General features: G+C 39.0%; 1 protein-coding gene across 13 annotated transcripts in view; it reads right to left on the bottom strand.

The window, feature by feature from the left end:
- SYNE3 (spectrin repeat containing nuclear envelope family member 3) overlaps nt 1-16,905 on the bottom strand; it is a 72,435-nt gene that overhangs the window by 23,950 nt on the left and 31,580 nt on the right. For 8 of the 13 annotated variants that reach the window (XM_015865328.3, XM_015865326.3, XM_015865330.3 and 5 more), the window contains 10 exons: nt 15,237-15,384; nt 14,291-14,473; nt 13,895-14,038; nt 13,259-13,393; nt 12,080-12,241; nt 11,255-11,418; nt 10,841-10,958; nt 10,514-10,669; nt 9,832-9,981; nt 8,801-8,839 (listed from right to left, as the gene is read on the bottom strand). In XM_015865328.3, the coding sequence (XP_015720814.2) occupies nt 8,801-8,839; nt 9,832-9,981; nt 10,514-10,669; nt 10,841-10,958; nt 11,255-11,418; nt 12,080-12,241; nt 13,259-13,393; nt 13,895-14,038; nt 14,291-14,473; nt 15,237-15,384 (1,399 nt within the window). Of the gene's footprint in view, nt 1-8,800; nt 8,840-9,831; nt 9,982-10,513; nt 10,670-10,840; nt 10,959-11,254; nt 11,540-12,079; nt 12,242-12,538; nt 13,138-13,258; nt 13,394-13,894; nt 14,039-14,290; nt 14,474-15,236; nt 15,385-16,647; nt 16,831-16,905 lie in introns of those variants that run through there. The other 5 variants (XM_085549408.1, XR_014946780.1, XM_085549404.1 and 2 more) reach the window with 5 other exon arrangements.

The raw sequence follows: 16,905 nt of genomic DNA on the forward strand, positions 1-16,905 counted from the left end.
TTCCCCACCAAACCAAAGCTTCACCACCCTGGCTGCATCAGAGGAGTCAACTGTGCCTACTGTCTATTGTCACTGACAGCTCCCATTTTCACTTGTTTTTAATTCTCCACTACATCCATGAAATGCAGAAGTATGACAAACATTTATTGTAGTGTGCCATCTATATGGAAAAAGGCCTTTGTCAAGTTCCAGAAGACGCGGACAGGTTTGTTTCTACTTATTAATGAGTGTAGTTCTGGTGGTGGAAGAACAGATTGGAGTTACCTCTGCACTGGGACAATTCAAACTACATTCCTTCTTCTACCACTGAGACATAATAGGGTTTAATGCTGATGTTATTAAAAGCAAGGATCCCAACATGCAATTATCTGCTCAACAGTTCATTATGGCTGAGAGTCACAGGATGTTCCTTGCAAACTCCAGATGGGAATTAGAAGTCCATCTGTCTCTGACACTCAGTTGTGACAAGGACTGCTAGACTTTGTAGCACCACCTAAAACATGCTTTACAGCTATACATCCTTCAGTTTTTAATTTGAAAGCTGCCTAAATCAGCTGCAACACCTATCTTCCTGCCTATGGGCTGGTAGGAAATAGTGGACTTTCTCTGCTCCTGTCATAAACCAGGAAGCAGGTGTCCTGTGGTCACTAAGGTTTGTCTTTGGTTTCCCATTATGACCACACTGCCAACGTCAAGCACATTGTTCCTACCCCAAATCAATACTGAATCAACATTTCATTCAGAGCAGATCATCGACTCTAAAGCAAAGGCTATTAATGCAACTCAAGAAATAAGATGAGATTCAAATGCTGTTCATCAAGTGCATTGTTTTTAGATCTATGGGAAGGAGCTATAAGAAGGCACTACCTTCTAAAGCTAATTCTCCAGAAAGAATGAAATACAAATGGCCTTGTCAACAAGCTATTGTTTGCTCTCTTTGGAGCTTTCCATAGGGTAAGATGCTCAGGCTAACCACAGCAGATCCTAGCATTAAAATAATCTGTGGAGGAAATTATGCTTGGGAGTAGAATTTCAGAGAAGGATAAATATTTTGTTATCTGCTGCTTCTCTCCTGCTTCCTTGCTGGGTCTATAGGCATTTGTGCTTGATGAACTTTTGCCTTTGCTGCCCAGCTTCTCTGTTTTGTTTGACCACACAGCAAGGTCAGAATCATACATTCTTTATTCCATTTGTTGTCATGGAAATGACTCTCCTATCACAACTGCAGTATTATGATATCTCTGCAGGATGGAAGATGAGGCACACAAGAGCTGTGAGAGTTTGGTGCTTTCAGCAAATTTGCAATGATAAGTCCTTATTATACGAGGGCCCCAACCTGCACACACTGAAATCCATGGGAGATTTACCAATAACTACAGTGTTTGCAGCAGGATTATGCAGAGAGACAACTAAATAAAGTCTGGATAGAGAACTACTTATTCATGGAGTTCAAGCGATACCCTTACAAATGAATTCATTACTTCATGTCCAAGTTCTGCTAGTCTTGTGGACATCCTACAATAATTTTGTTGCTTTGAGTTGATTGGAAACATTGGTGACGGGATTTTGTGTGTGCATATGCTAGCACTGCTAGAGGTGCAACAGTTTAAGGGTAGAAAATAGGTGAGATTATACAGCTGAAAAAGCATGGAAGTTTTGGGCCCTCTCACAAGTATAAACAAAGAAGCACGCCAATTTTACTAAGGCTACATCAAGATATTTTTTCTGTACTACAAGAGAGATACTTTCAGGCTGCGGTGACCTGTGAATACAGACCAAAAGGGAATTCCTGAGGCCAAGGTTAAAACCTCTGCTGCGCTGGGCCAGGAGTGATCAAGGCTGTACAAGTGTATTGGGAGCCAGGACCACACTCCCAACAATTTAGCACATCATTCTGGGTTAGAAAAGGACTGTCTGACATGGTTCCCACCTTTGCAAAAGACAGTTTGTACATTCCATTTCCACTAGAGATCAAAGGTGGGAACCACAAACCTCACTATGGAGTGGAATTCCCTTTTTCCAATCACTGCAGCTATTGGCACTGGTACAGCTACTACCCAGCACCCACGGTGTCTGCAGTGTGTGTCAGATCCAGGCTTCACAAAATATCCTGAAACCGGATCCTCCTCTGAGGAAAACTGGCAATGCTCCACTGAAGTCAACAGACTTTAATTTCCACCATCTTAGAATAACAGTTGGAATACTTGCGTATTGAGCCAAAGTGTCAGAGACATTTTTGAAACGCGTGCAGAAAAGGAATAAGGTTGATATTTAAAATGAAAATATACATTTAAAGTTCACCATCAAGGATAAATGCCTGTTCACTACTCTTTGTCCCTTCAAGTAGCATGAGAAGCATGGATTGTCAAGAGGTAGACAGCTGAGTTTTGTGTAATGCTAAATGCACACTTGTTACCAAATGAACTATATTGGCTGTGAACATTCATATTTGTACTTGATTCATGTTGGGGGAGTTTGAATGACAAGCATTGGTTTAGACCTAGGAGTCCTTGGTTGCTTAAATCTGTTTGCAGTTAGTAACTCCTTACCCAATGCACTGTGAAAATCACTTGGACAGGGAACAGGAGAAAAGCACTTTAGAACTCACTAGCTAGCATTCCTGTATGCTTTGTTGAAGTGCTTTGCTAAAAATCAGTGCACCCCCTGGTTTGCTGTTGACCACATTTCTGGATGTGTGGAAAATTGTTCATCTAACAGTATGAGGAAGCAGAGGAATACAGCACCTTATATCATTTCCATTAATGTTTTTTTTTTATGTATTTGTATGCCACCAATATGTCTGACAGAAGTCATACCTCTACCACTGAATCAATGATTCAGTAGAGAAAAAGGAATGCGTTTGGATTAATTCATCTTAGAGCATTTCACTGACAGACTATCCTAGGAGGAACACTGCTGTCTGAAAATTCACGCTCTTCCCATGTAGAAGGGGAACCTCTCCTTAATATTCTCAGCCTGCAGCTGCTTCCAGCTTTGAGCATATCTTCAGTCTGATGCAGCTTCTCTATCTAACATTCAGTAAATCTTTCTTCTTTGTACTTATCTACTTTCCCCTTTATGCGTAGCTCTCAGCATCCTTTAGCAAGGAGTTCCACGGGTCAACTAATGGTGGCATGAAGAAGCTAGCCTTGAACCTAACCTCTAGTTCTTACTTGTGGAAGGTCTATCCCCAGCTGTACTCTCTGCACTATTCGTGATTTATGAAAACTCTTGAGTTAAATGCTTAGACAGGATGAATCCAGGCCTGGATCTCCCCAGTGGGAAAATCATAACATAATGGGCTTAAACTACAGCAAGAGAGAGGAAAAAGTCTTGGAAGGAACCTTGGAAGGGATCACCTACGTGGGTGTGAATTTTACTACTTCATTATTCCTCTGAGAATAAACAGAGCTGCTAAGCAGGCAGTAACATCAGTTTATTTACCATTCTTCTAAATAGAAGTATGCCATTGTTATGTACCATTACGTTTTTTTGGTCAAGCTGTTGCCTTTATCAGTAATATTTTGCCTCTGAGAGGCCATGGGTTTCTGCCACTTGAAATGCCACTAGAAACCAATTCAGCTGCTGCTTACAGAGACCACACACTGACAATTGGATGAGACCAGCTCCTGCGGGAGCAGAGGTTGCTCTCACAAAACAAAGCAAGTTGGACTTTTACCTCTATGTGAGACTGATTGTTCTCAGTAGTTCTCAGGAAGGAGCCATGAGCATCCCTCTCAGATGCGCAACATATTGCAAATCACAGTTGGTATTTTCAAGAGAGAGGGAATTTTTTACTTGCTGATGTCCTAACTGGGGGAGCTGGATGCCACTGACACAACAAAGCTGAGCAACCAGCATGCTGTGGGACAAAGCTGTGGCTCATTCCCATACAACAAAGCAGAAACTAGGAGTAGGATACCATTGATCAGAGGTTTTCTGGCTTCTGCAAAAGGACAGTGAGCCACTCGGTCCAGAACCACACTTGCCTAAATACAAAGAAGATGGCTGGGATCCATCTGAGTCCTGCGCTCATCTTTCTCCATCTAATAGAGGGCTGCAAGAATCTACATGCTGAAAGGAGGTTAACTGAGGTCCCACAAGCAATTTTAGCTCTGACATTTTCTATCTTCAGATTGCTTGGCTTTGCAACCTTAATGTTCTTTTAAATTTTAAAAAGGATAAATGTATATACGTAAATAAGTGTACAGGCAAATTGCAAGCTTTGTTTTCTCCCTTAGAGAGATCCTGGAGTACCTCAACACAGCCAGATGATGAACTAGAATCTTTGATGAAGGACTGATTTAAAAGAAATGGAAAACATGGAAAAGCCAGCAGTTTGTATCTGAGGTTACAGAAGCCACATATGGCAGATATTTCAGATTTTCTGCTGCAAAGTCGCTTAAAACTAAGCACTGTGCCATATGCTACTGTGACACAAACGGATTTATAAAGGTTAGCTTCTACATGCATAAACAACATGACATGCTTTTAGGATAAGCGTGCCACAGGACAAGAGCTACTGCCTGATCCTTTAAAGCAGCACTCTTTTCTGTAATTTTTCAGAGAAGCACAAAAAGTCCCATTTTTTTCCCCCCACCTTCAGCACATGAGTTGAAGTGGAAACTGATTCCTCATTAACCATAAAGTGCTTGATTTGGGATAAAAGGTAGAAAGCACTGTGGAACACTGGTAAGGCAGAAGTTAGGATGGACCTAAAAAATTCAATGTAATAAGAATATGGAAGAACAAACTACCAGAAAAGTAATTTTGAAGGATTTCTTCACACACAACAGCAGTGGAGTGTGTTACATTTTCCCCTTAAACATCACAAGTGAAGTATTCACAAAAGTTTCAGAACAAGAAGTTTTAAGATCAATACTATTCAAATCTGTATTCTGGAAATCCAGTCAGTATCAAAGGATAGCAGTTCTTTACTTTGATTTCAATCCCTGATAAAAATCTACTGTAGAACAATGTTATTTAAAAGATATTTAAATAAAGGCTTTTAGGTTGCTGTTACAAATCTCAGCTAAAGTAACTGCTTTTAAAAACAGCTAAATAGATGCTTAAGGTACTCAACTGATTCTTAGTGATTACTAAGCTATATGATACATTTATTGGCAAGGTGTCTATCTGTGTCTATGTAGCACATATATACAGTCAGAATTTTAATTGTGACATACAAATGTCTTAGAAAATGGTGAGCAGTGGTTCAACAGAAGCAGCTGAGTACTTTAACAATGATTTACGTCAAACAAATCATGAAGGGAAATGTGAACAAATAAAAACACATGTCACTAGTTTTAAATATACTCGTAAGAAATATAACATATCCAAGCATTTTGTATTTAAAAGCAATGCTAGAAAACTTCACTCAGAAGAGCCACTGGAAGCTAGTAAACTGGATGCCTTTAGTCAGTATATCTGAGATATTAACAGCAGGCAAGGACAGTGTGTAGTGAGAAGCAAGATATCTTCTCCATCTTGAAACAGCATTGCTTTGGAGGGAGAGCATCAGCAAAACACAGAAATGGCCAGGTAAGAGACAAATGAAGAAGTCCCTGTGTGATACACCACCAGGATTTCAGGAAAATAAATGGGCCACACACTTCAGCATAAATGCACCACTAACACAGACATGTTGTGCATTCTGTAACACAGCTTTCTGACTTGAAGAATTCTTGTTGCCTCTCTGCTTGGACAAAGCAGAACTGCTTTCTTCCTGGCACGCTGTGGCAGCTCCTGCTCTACAGAGCTTCCTGAATGGCTGCACTAATGTGATTGACTCCAGATCAATTATGTTTCCAAATAAGATTAAATTACACGCTCCTTCTGTCCCTGTGTTATAGGAGATTATTCTTAGCAGAATCTCAAAAGAAGCAATTAGCTGACCACTGATGTAATGAATGCTAATTTTGTTTGTACAAACAATAAAGCCAGAATCATTTCTGTATAGCAAGAAAGCATAATTACTCTGAGCATTTGAAAAAATAAATCAAACAGTGTTATGTAGACTGTAAATAATGAGCTTCTGACTTCCTATTTATGCTTAGAATGCTCATGGAGTATTTATAGTTAGCTGAAAACCAGTGTTTGAATGCGACTTCTATCATACTTATTACTGAGCTTTTGCTCAAGCCCATCCTTGAACGTGTTAGGTACCCTGCAGAAATATCCATCAACATTGCCCTGTCACTGGCACCTGCTAAAAATTCACTGTAGCCAGTGCAATTTCCTGCAACTGTTTTTTGTTAATCAACAGGAAGCTGCTCACTTCAGAATCATTAGCCCCATAATGTTCCTAATGGCACCAGTGGCTAAAGGAATGTCCTCAGTGAAGGATGAATGATCAGAATAAAGCATATTAATCAACGTGGAGTAGGCTCTACTCTGGCCAACACTGGGAAATGCAGGCTAGAAATGGAATAAAAACAGAATGCAATGGACTGAGACTGCCTGCAGCTGCGTTCTCCCATTTTCCAGGTTCATCTGCTGTGGCTGCAATATATTTATGACCCAAACATGAGAGAAAGCAGAGCCACTAGGGATCTCATATTGCAGAAGCAGAAATCAGACCAAAATGCCTAAAAATTTGCCACCTCTGCAGATTCTGTGTGACCCAGAAACATGTGGGAGCTGAGAAGTTACAGGTAACCTGGTCCCGAAGCAGGGATCCACAAACCTCCCACTGCATGCAAACCACTGGATGCAGCAAGTACAGTGATGATGCTCCAACCATGTGTACCATGTGTACTCCCAAGATCAGCCACTTGGAGTGTTTTTTCACCATGGTTTTGAAATGATGTTCAAAACATACAAAAATATTTTGTCTAATCTTTCTTTCACTTCTAACCACACATTAAATATTGAATCTGAATTTAAAACTTCACAGCTTCTAACTCTGTAGTTGGTTTGCTTTTCCTCTCAGCCTGAACAACAGTACACCCATGATGGATCAACGCTGTTTTCCATTTCAAGTGTGCACAACCAACTTATGCTCACATCCCGATGAAAGCCCCAGCATGAATGACAAAAAGACGCCTCACTTATGTTACTTGAATTCTGACTACAGAGAATATACATAGAGACTGAAAACTCTGAAGGAGGCAGAACCTCACTTCAGTGAGCAAGGTGTAGGTCATGACATTTATACTGGCTGTGAGGAAACTACAGATAACTTCTTGGTGCAATGGAAACCATTTTCATTCTTCATATGAAGATTTCAGTTCTTCGCACACCAAAGTGTTCTCTTTATGTTCAGTAGCTATTAAAGACTCAGAGAATGTTTTTTTGTGCACTTGCTATAGGCCTAATTGACAGACATTTGCTGCCTGCCATTACATTATTGCAGTTTCCTTGAAAATCAACAGAAGTCATCAGTCTCTTTTAGAGAAGTTGAGGAATAAATGCCATGTACCCTGAGTCATAAGAGATGGATGAATTAATAATTGACATTTAATTCCTCAGGGAAGATGTCTCAAGGTGATACTTCAAGCTTTTATTATATATATATAAACATATATATTTTATATATATAAAAATTCTTTGTTCCCACTCTACACAAAAAACTCTATCCAACTGAATTTCTCAGTCAGTCTTCTGAACTATTCCTTTAGGCCACCTCTACCAGAAAGCAGCACTGTTAAACATTTGGTTGCCACAGCACCAAGTAGTAAAATGTTGGATTTTTTTCCCAACCTGATAAATTCTTTAGATCTTTTCATCTTAGCAATACTAAACAACTTATGCTGAGTCAGACTTCTTGAACCAAATCTGGCCAAAACTATGCAGGAGGCATGTGAGAACTACCATGGATAGATCAGTACTTCACTGGGGAAAAATATGGGAGAAGCTACACCATTTGAGCACTAGAGAAATATCTCATCTGAAAGAGGAAGTCTTAACTTCTGACCATACTAGAAGTGCACTGTATCGGACCCTTCAAATATTGGTCTCATTCTAAAGAGATATTTTTTGCAACTGAAGAAATCAAGGGTTTGATTGACCTTAAGATGACTATGTGTTCATACAAAATATTGTTTGTACTATTTATGTTCTGTTGAACAAATATAGCCTTATTTCTTTCCTTGTGAAAATAGGAGGAAAGGGAAATAGTAGTGAAAGCAGAAGCTAATTGTCTGTACACAAAGCAAGAGCTGACAAGAAGAAAAGGATGTTCAGCAGCATTCATCTCAACTGAAACACTCGCTGAGTTAATGAAAAGGGCATCATTAAAGCTTCATGGATTAAATAAGAAGCTGGCAGTATTTTGTTTTCTTTAAGCTTGTCCTTATCTTCTAGGCTACTGCTTCTGTTTCTTATGTCATCGCTTCCAAAAGAAACTCCATCACAGGAGAAATTCTGCTTCTTACAGCAAGGATTTAGTCTAATAACATTAGGTAAATCTCTACTTTCTCTGCTTTTCTGCATTAGTAAGGGAATGGGCTGAATGATCCAAAGCAATTTTCCAGAAGTTTCTAAAGCAATCAAAAGGCACATTTTCAAGGTTATTTTAGGCACTTGGTCTCTAAATCCTTTTGAGAGAGATTTCAACCCTTCCATAGCCTCCTTAGAAAAATGAATTAAGTTCATGTAGCACAGCATTTGGATATTCATCTTATAGGGATATAGCAAAGTACAGCTCAAGAGCAAAAAATGCTAAAAATAATAAAGGAAAGAAGAGAGGCCCTTAATGATAAAACAATCTCAAGAATCTTGAAAAAGTCTAATTCAAAATAATTATCCGCAAAATGCTGGATAAAATATTTTTTAGCTTAATGACAGGAAAATTTCCTACCTTTCCGAATCTGTCTGGTTTTTCTGAAGATTTAGTAATCTGTTAAAGGAAAAAAAAAAAAAAAGGCAAAAAAGCATGAATTTAAGATCCCAGTGGAACCTATAAATGAGTATTCACCTCATAGGGGATGTTTCTTTAAATTCATGGTCATCTGGATAGAGTGAACTGGCAGGTGATATATTTTTAATGAGCTTTTTAACACACGTTAGATAGAAATTTGAAATGTTTTCAGGCTCTCAGCTATTTGAATCAGATGAAGAATTCCAGCAATAGCCTTGATTTTACTGACACCTACTGACTACAGTTATGCTTACACAACGTTTTGATAATCAAAACATTACTTATTACAACCAGTGGCAAACAAAACTTCAAAACATGCTCTTTATTAGAGGAGGTCATGCTTATTTTCTGAGCCCTTTGAAGAATTTGTGTTTTAAGTAAGCTTTGTTTTTTAAGTAGGTTTTGAAGGTTTTCTAAAGTAGAAAATTTTCTAAGGCTTCAAACTTTAGGTGCTCAACTTCCAATTCCTTAATTCTATATAGAAAATGCCAAATGCTTAACTGGAAAGTCTAGTCCTGTTAAGATTAACTATTAACTAAGTTAAGGTATCTTGAACAGATAACGTAAGTACTTGAAAAATTTTAAGCAATAATTACATAAGAACACAGAAATATCTTTAGCGTGGCCTGGAATATTTTGTATATGGAGGAGAATTCTGCCATCTTCAGTGAATCATTAGATAAATACTTTACTCATTTGGCTCACACATTAAAATACTCTGCAGAGAAATACTCTGAGTATTGTTTATAAAAGGAAAAAAAACCAAACTACATAACTTCTATTTTAACACAAGAAGGTTTGTGCTTATATTCAAAAGTATATAGTTGCATTTGCTCCGTCTTTAATTTTTTTTTACTAAGAGAGGTTTCAATGAAATGTAAATGTATTGCTGAATTGAGACTAGCAATTTGCAGCAACCTAAAAGAGCAATGGCAGAGATCAGCAACTACAAATTGAGTGCTGTCACCTACCGGTGAAATCATGGATTCTTTCAGTTTAGATTTGTAAAGCATCCAACGGTAACGCAGGTCTTCCAGATCTTCAGAATTTCCAACAATGGGATGAAAACGAAGAAGGTCCTCAAAGAGACGCTGACCATCAGGCACGTGAGCCTGCAGCTCCTGCAGCCAAAGCAAGGTCACTAGCAACTCGGAATTCAGGAGGGTTTCATTTTATAAAAGCTACCATTTAAATGAACAGTTGTATTAAATAAAACTATTGGGTATTCAAGGGTTAGTTGCTCTTTTGGCCTGAAAAAGTCCACTCATCTGTAGCTTTGGATATTTTTGTTCGCTTCATTTCTTCCAGCATCCATTGTTGTGGCATTCAAATGAAACCAAACCAGTGGTTCCAAATAGCAAGTAGACATTTTAATCACCTTAACAAATATATCTGATATAGTGTGCTATAATTGTCCACTCCAGCCCCTACAGGCCATGCTTCTCCTTTCACTTCTACCACTCTCACTCTGGCAGATCTTTCTTGGTAAGACTGAAATACTTGTCCTAATTTCCTGAGCTTACTAGTTCCTCTTTAGCTCTGGAGTCTCCTAATACAGAGAATAGAAGAGTCTTTTTGCTTTAGTTTTTCAATTCTGAAACAATCTGTACTTATTGCAATCTTTGTCTATATCTTCACCTCTGGAAAACTAACCTCCAGTTCTTTGTGCCGCGTCTTCATTTCCTCTGTGGAAGACAAATTCACAGCAAGAATGTTGGAGAGTTTGGTGTTTTCTCCTTGTAACCACTCTTCAAAGTCATGCAGGAGTTTAACATGGCTGCTCGCCCTTTTCCCTTCTGCTGTCTTCTCCTAGGTTTCAGGACAACAGCAACAAATACAAGCTGTTACTGTTAACTCAGATATTTCTTCTGAAGCCCTGACTGTGAGATCTTTACCTTCAAGTGTATAATTTATAGTATCACATGAACCAATAAAATTGTTCTTGTGAAGATAAAGGCAGATTCAAAGTTTCTCTCTCACCTGCTTATGGTTGAGATCTAAACCGTGGAAGACTGGTCCAGACACGTGTCTGCTATCCACAAATGCTATTTTCTTCTTATCAGCCATTGACCTGTTTAACTGCCACCTTTTGAGAAGACTGTAAAACACAAAATTGTAGACAATTGTACAGTGAGAAACCTGATGATGAGACGCCCACATTTTGGTCAAGACTATGGGGGACACCTCTAGTGAAATAGCACTATTGTGACTTATATTAATACCAATATCTTTTAAACAAATAATAATAATAATTCAAGCCAGGAGTGCTTCAAAGCAGCACCAGTTCTCTAGTTCTAATATTTCTGATATTTTCATTAAAGATTTTTTTTCTTTTTTTTTTTCCCCATTACTGGGTAGAGGGAGCATCGAGAAAAGACAAATATGAACACTTACCCAGTTGCCATTTCTTTCAGTGACTTCCAAGACTCCTTCAGCTGATCCAGCTCTGCCTGAACATGGGCAGTCTCCTCTGGGGAAGAATTCTCCATGACCAGCTGGCCATGAGCTTCCACGAGGTGCAGCTGGATCTCCTTATCTGGAAACTCAGCTAGCCATCTCTGAAACGTACAGTCCTTACAGTTACTTCTAGGTATCCTGGGTAAAGCAGAGGCTATGTCAGACTGAAGGCCATGTTCAGTCCAGGCTATGCTGCTTCTGTTGGCACTAGCTAGAAAATACCTAGCGGGAAAAAAAATATGCTGTGGATTCTTGCAAAGAGCCAACATATATCAAAGAGTAGATGGCAAAACTTAAAGGGCCTAAGCTGTCGGTGCATCTCTTCTGTGGCATTCCTGAGAGATACCTTCATTTCCCATATGAAAACAAAAGCTGCCAGCTGAAACAACCTACCAGAGTGAATCTAGCCTGCAAAATACTGCTGCATGGGAAAAAGCCATAAGCTGTGGAAGAGCTTACTTCAAATACAGCATAAGGTTAGCTATCAGGGTAATGTTCAATATGCTCATATGTATGCATGAGTACAGTTATACCATTTTAAAACTTGTCTTTTGATAATACTTTCCCATTTCAACAGTTCTTTATTCTTTTCTCACTGTTGTCTTTTACCTAGATCCATATACCACAGCATAGGGCAAAGCAGGAACGCAGCAGCAAACAAAAGGTGTCTCAGGAGGAACAAACGCTTGTTATAAAACCCCATCTCTTAAGGTCTAAATGCTGCACATTAACTAACATATTGCATTAAGATGCTATTCTCACCTCAAGGTCTGCCACCCTGCTTTCATTGCTCTGCTTCACATCAGCACCCTGATAGGAGCCAATCTTCTCAGTGGTTGCAGTGATCCACTGCTGGAGGTCAAACAGTTTGTCATTAAATGCCCAGTGCTTCTGAACATGCTCTTCAGATTGCTGTATCATCATCTGCAAATGATAAAAACGTCAGCACCCAAACACAAATAAGAAGCGCTTTAATTACTGAATCTTACACTGTGACTACTGACACACAATCTCTTGGGTAGAAAATAAAACCGTCACTGCTAATGAGATAGAAAAAGCTTTATCTTTTAGCATCCAGACTCTTGCAGGCCTAAACTCAACCACATGGGGGGGCATTAAGCATGAGAATAGTTAGCTTCTGTTTCAGCTGATCATTTCTTCACACCCCAGTAAATACAAAAGACATCTCACACTGTCTGAATCAGAACTCACTGTGACAATTTTATTTTTTGGCAAAATTCCAGTTCAATGATGAATGAGATTATTGAGATTGAAACTAGAATTCCACAGAGTCTATTAGAGTAACAAGCAGATCACCATGAAATTACATAACTAAGGACATTTTATAAGCTCTTCCTCTGAGACTGTTTTGGAAGGTCATTTTATAGCTATGTTTACAAGCTTCAGAAAGTCTCAGGTCAAAACTAATACTCATAAAATTGCAACACTTTTCTCTTGTTAACTAGAATCACAAAGCTAAACAAGATCAAACAGTTGGCTTGGTTCTATCACACACTCGAGGAATCTGTGAACAAGTTTAAGATACTGTGTAATCATGTAACTATGGGGTCTTTTTCTCAGAAATAACAAGTCCACTCCATAAATTATTAATACAGCTAAAAACAAAACAAAACAAAACAAAACAAATAAGAACATGCAACAATGTGTGTGGAGGGACACCTGTCTCAAAGGGATATCATACTACAATCAGAGAATCCTGGAAGAGCTACCAAAGTCATAAAAATCACAGAACTGTAGGGGATGGAAGAGAACTCTAGTGATCATGGAGCCCAATCCCCTGAATTCAGTATCTTCTTCACCTGAAATGAAAATATCTGTCATTCATAGCACATTATCTCGTATGATCAAATAATTATTTTACTTTATTTTTAAATAATGGTAACTGGTAACTCCTCAGGCAACTAAGAACTCTTAGGTTACCTCCAGTGATCTCTTCAGGGCCTGAATGTCAGATGTAAGTTGGTTCATTTCATGTCTCTGCATTGCATTTGACTGAACAAGCTTCTCTACCTCTTCCATTTGAATTGCAAGCTCTGCCAAATCATCTTGGATCATCTGCAGTGGAAAAAACATAATGCATATGGGTAGTGTGCTAGACATGGCAAGGCCCTTTACAAGTCTTTTGCTAAAGGCATTTCCAGTTGAGAATGTGAGGGTATTATTAGAAAAATAAAAAAAGAACGATCACTGCCATTAAGAATATTAATTGCTCAATGTCTAGAAGCCAGTGGTTCTGAAAGCAATGGTGGGATGTTCTTACATGTCACTAGTTGATAACAAAGAAAATAAGCTGCTGAGAAGCTGCTAGAGGAAACACAATACAACGAGGTAAACACTGACTTCTTTGCACCAATGGTGAAATGGCACAGCATATCTGAATCACCCCAACTCATCATGGCCACGAGAATGAGTCAAATTCTCTCTCTTCTTGTTCTGCTCTTCTCTCCCTTTTTCCCAGCTATCCAGGTGCACTGTATGCCTTAAGCAGGCTCTAATGCATATTGAACCCTTTGCTGAAGCAATGCAGTATTATGGTCAAGCATTATTGTAATGTACCTGGAGTCTCTGGAGTTGTGTCTTTTTACCCAAGAGGTTAGGCTGTGGTTCATTCTCCAGGTCTAATTTGGCTTTGATAGCAAACAATTTCTTCTGCAAAGGTGTAAAAGCAGCATCAAAGTCCTTATGCTGCAATATCAAATTCTAGGTAGGGAAAGAAGAAAAAAAACATTCAACATATACCTCCGTTGGCCCTTAGTCCATTCGATACTCAGAGCAAATGCTAAGCCACAAAACACAACAGGCCATAACTTTATATGTGTATTTGATTAGCCTAAGAAAACAGATTGAGCACAACTGATTAATGCTGAATTTGATTCTATGAAACTGGCTTAGAAAAAGATTAACTGTCATTTTTGTTACAGGGTAAGACTGTACATGGGCTCTGAAGCTCACCTGGAGTTTGCTTTTACTTTGCAGTAGACTTTTGTGTAGAATTTCTCTCTCCTTTGAAGCTTCAGCTACTTCTTCCAGGAAGGATTTTGCTTTTTCCTCTCCAAGGATATTGTTTAGCAAATCTTTTTTCAGCTGTAATGTCATCAGTTTTTCTTTGAACTGTGAACTTTCAGCTAGAGCAGCCTAAAGAAAAAAAAGTATTCTTCCTGTAAAATCATAACCAAGTAATAATAATAATAATAATCACATAACTGTATTATTCTCACACAAGTCACACGACCAAAGCAGTATGACAAACTCAGGTAAGAACAGCATGCTGGGCTGACAAGGGTAACAAAAGGTACCTGGACAGTGCCCAGTTAAAGGAAAAGTCTTCCTGACAATGTTAGAAGCATCGGGGCTGCATCCATTTTGTGAACAGAAATAGAGGAAAGCTGTACTATGGAAAGAGTTGTCTGTGCAGAGGCCTAAACAACCAACAGAAAGGACAGCTTGAATGCTCATCCCAAGGACAAACTCCATCCCTGTTCACAGACACATTTATTCTGGAGAGTAAAGGGGTGACAAAGTAACAAATACCTTCCTGGACACATGCAGAAATCATGTATTTCAACCCCACAACTATATTTCTACAGTATTATTAACAGAATCCACAGAATTTTCATCAAAGAGAATTTGAGCCAATGCCAAACAGCATTATCACCATTATTAAAGACATTTAGCTCTTCAGAGCACTTAGCTGACAACTCCAGTTAACCAAAGGAAGGGCACAAAATAAGACATTCTGCTACAGCTATAGTTGAACTCTGTGCAATGGAGCTTCATATCATACTGGAAAGGCCCTTCCAGCTGTTGTTTTTGGCAGTTGTACTTAGTCAGTTGCTGGTGGAGAGTGCGCAAAGGGTAACCAAGTATCAGTTTCTGAGCTTAGTAACAGGTTTGTTACCTCAATCTGATCCAACGCTGGCTCCGGAGTCTCCAGAAGCATCTGGACAGTCAGCTTCCATTGTTCAAAACTTTGCAGGGGATTTTGGAAAAGTCTGCTCAGTTGAGCTTCTGTATCAGTGCTCATTTTAAGTGTCTTTGCTTTAACACTGCAAGGATAAAGTGGCAGCTGAGAAAAGAATTACAAGGAAATCCAACTCCAAATATCCCATTCATCAGGCCATGAATTAACACAATACTCGTCTGTAAACCACATCTAACACAAAAGCTTCAGTCTTTTAGTGTCAGAGCCTGGTCTTGCATACTCACAGCTGTTCTGCCAGTCAGAGATGCCTGATAAAACTTTGTTTAGGCACCCTGAGACATGTTTTTCTCTTGTGCAACTGTGTATCGGGAACTACTCTGTTTTTAGCAGGCAGACATTTCCCCTCCTATGTCATTTTTCTTGGCTGCTGTCACCAGCATGATTTACAAATAGTATTATCTGAGCAGCCTCATTGAGTTTTGGGAAAAGCAAGCCAAGGCTATCTGGAATTTAACCACAACTGTAGTATTTTACAAAGAAAATATATATATATTCAATCACACTATGTTACCTATAAAAAAAAAAAGGAAAAAAGACATACTTTTTTCTGCTCAGATGTAGATTTTTTCAAAATTTTACCAAATTAAATTTGATTAATTCCTTATATTAATACACATATACATACATACATATATATATATACACACACATAACTATGTGAGTGTATATCTACATAAATATAGATCAGCACACACTCATTAAGTATCCGGGCGTCTCTTCTAAAGGCTTATCCAAAATGCAGCTGAGAAACAAGGCCCAGTAGGGACACACCCCAAGCAGCTGCCTCCTGTCTTTCTAAGCTTTCCTAACTTCCCAGTTTGTTGAATCCTATTTGATACGGAAGAGCGTAGCCAAAATTGTGTATTCATATGGGAACAGCCTCCTGAAATAGGGACAAGCAGGTAAGAGCTATACCACAGGCTTCCAAGGTAAACATCATTAGTTCTGTCTGTAAAAACACCAAGAATAATCTTCCCGGAGTCACTGGGACATTACATAGCTAAGCAGAGATAAGTTTGCAGCTCCACAAATGTAAAGTAGTGTCAGCACATGTCCTTTGCCATTTGCTCTGCTGCCCCTGCCAGGCTCAGTGTGACACTGCCAGACTTTGAGAAGAAATTCTGGGGAGAAGCTGACGAAAGAACAGCTGCCATTTCCTACTCAGAGGCAAGTTCTCCTGCTTTTTCTGCTTCTCTTTCAACCCCATCTACTCGCTAGTTTTTAAACTGAAATCCTTTTCCATAATGACCCATAACCCTCCCAGCTAGGCAGCGTACTGTGCACTGTATAGAGAAAAGTTAGCTTGGATGTAATAAAAAGAACTGACCTTTCTTTTTCCTCTAAAAAATGATCCTTTCTTCTAATTTGCAAAATTTGCTGCCAGCTCCTTTACTTCCTGATTCCAGACAGCCTGGAAACGGAAACACTGAAGTCTAGGGAGAGGCTAAACTCTCAGAGTTTCCAAACTAAGGCAAGTTGAAAACAGGAATCATGCATGCATGCAGTCAGGAGAGAGGAATAAGCTCTGCCAAGTAATTGCTAAGGCTGATGAGTCATCACAGCAGACTCAATAAGGAAGGGGCAT

Source organism: Coturnix japonica, chromosome 5 (genome assembly GCF_054131305.1).
Source record: "Coturnix japonica strain WE chromosome 5, WE-NBRP24, whole genome shotgun sequence".
Classification (NCBI taxonomy): Eukaryota; Metazoa; Chordata; class Aves; order Galliformes; family Phasianidae; genus Coturnix; species Coturnix japonica.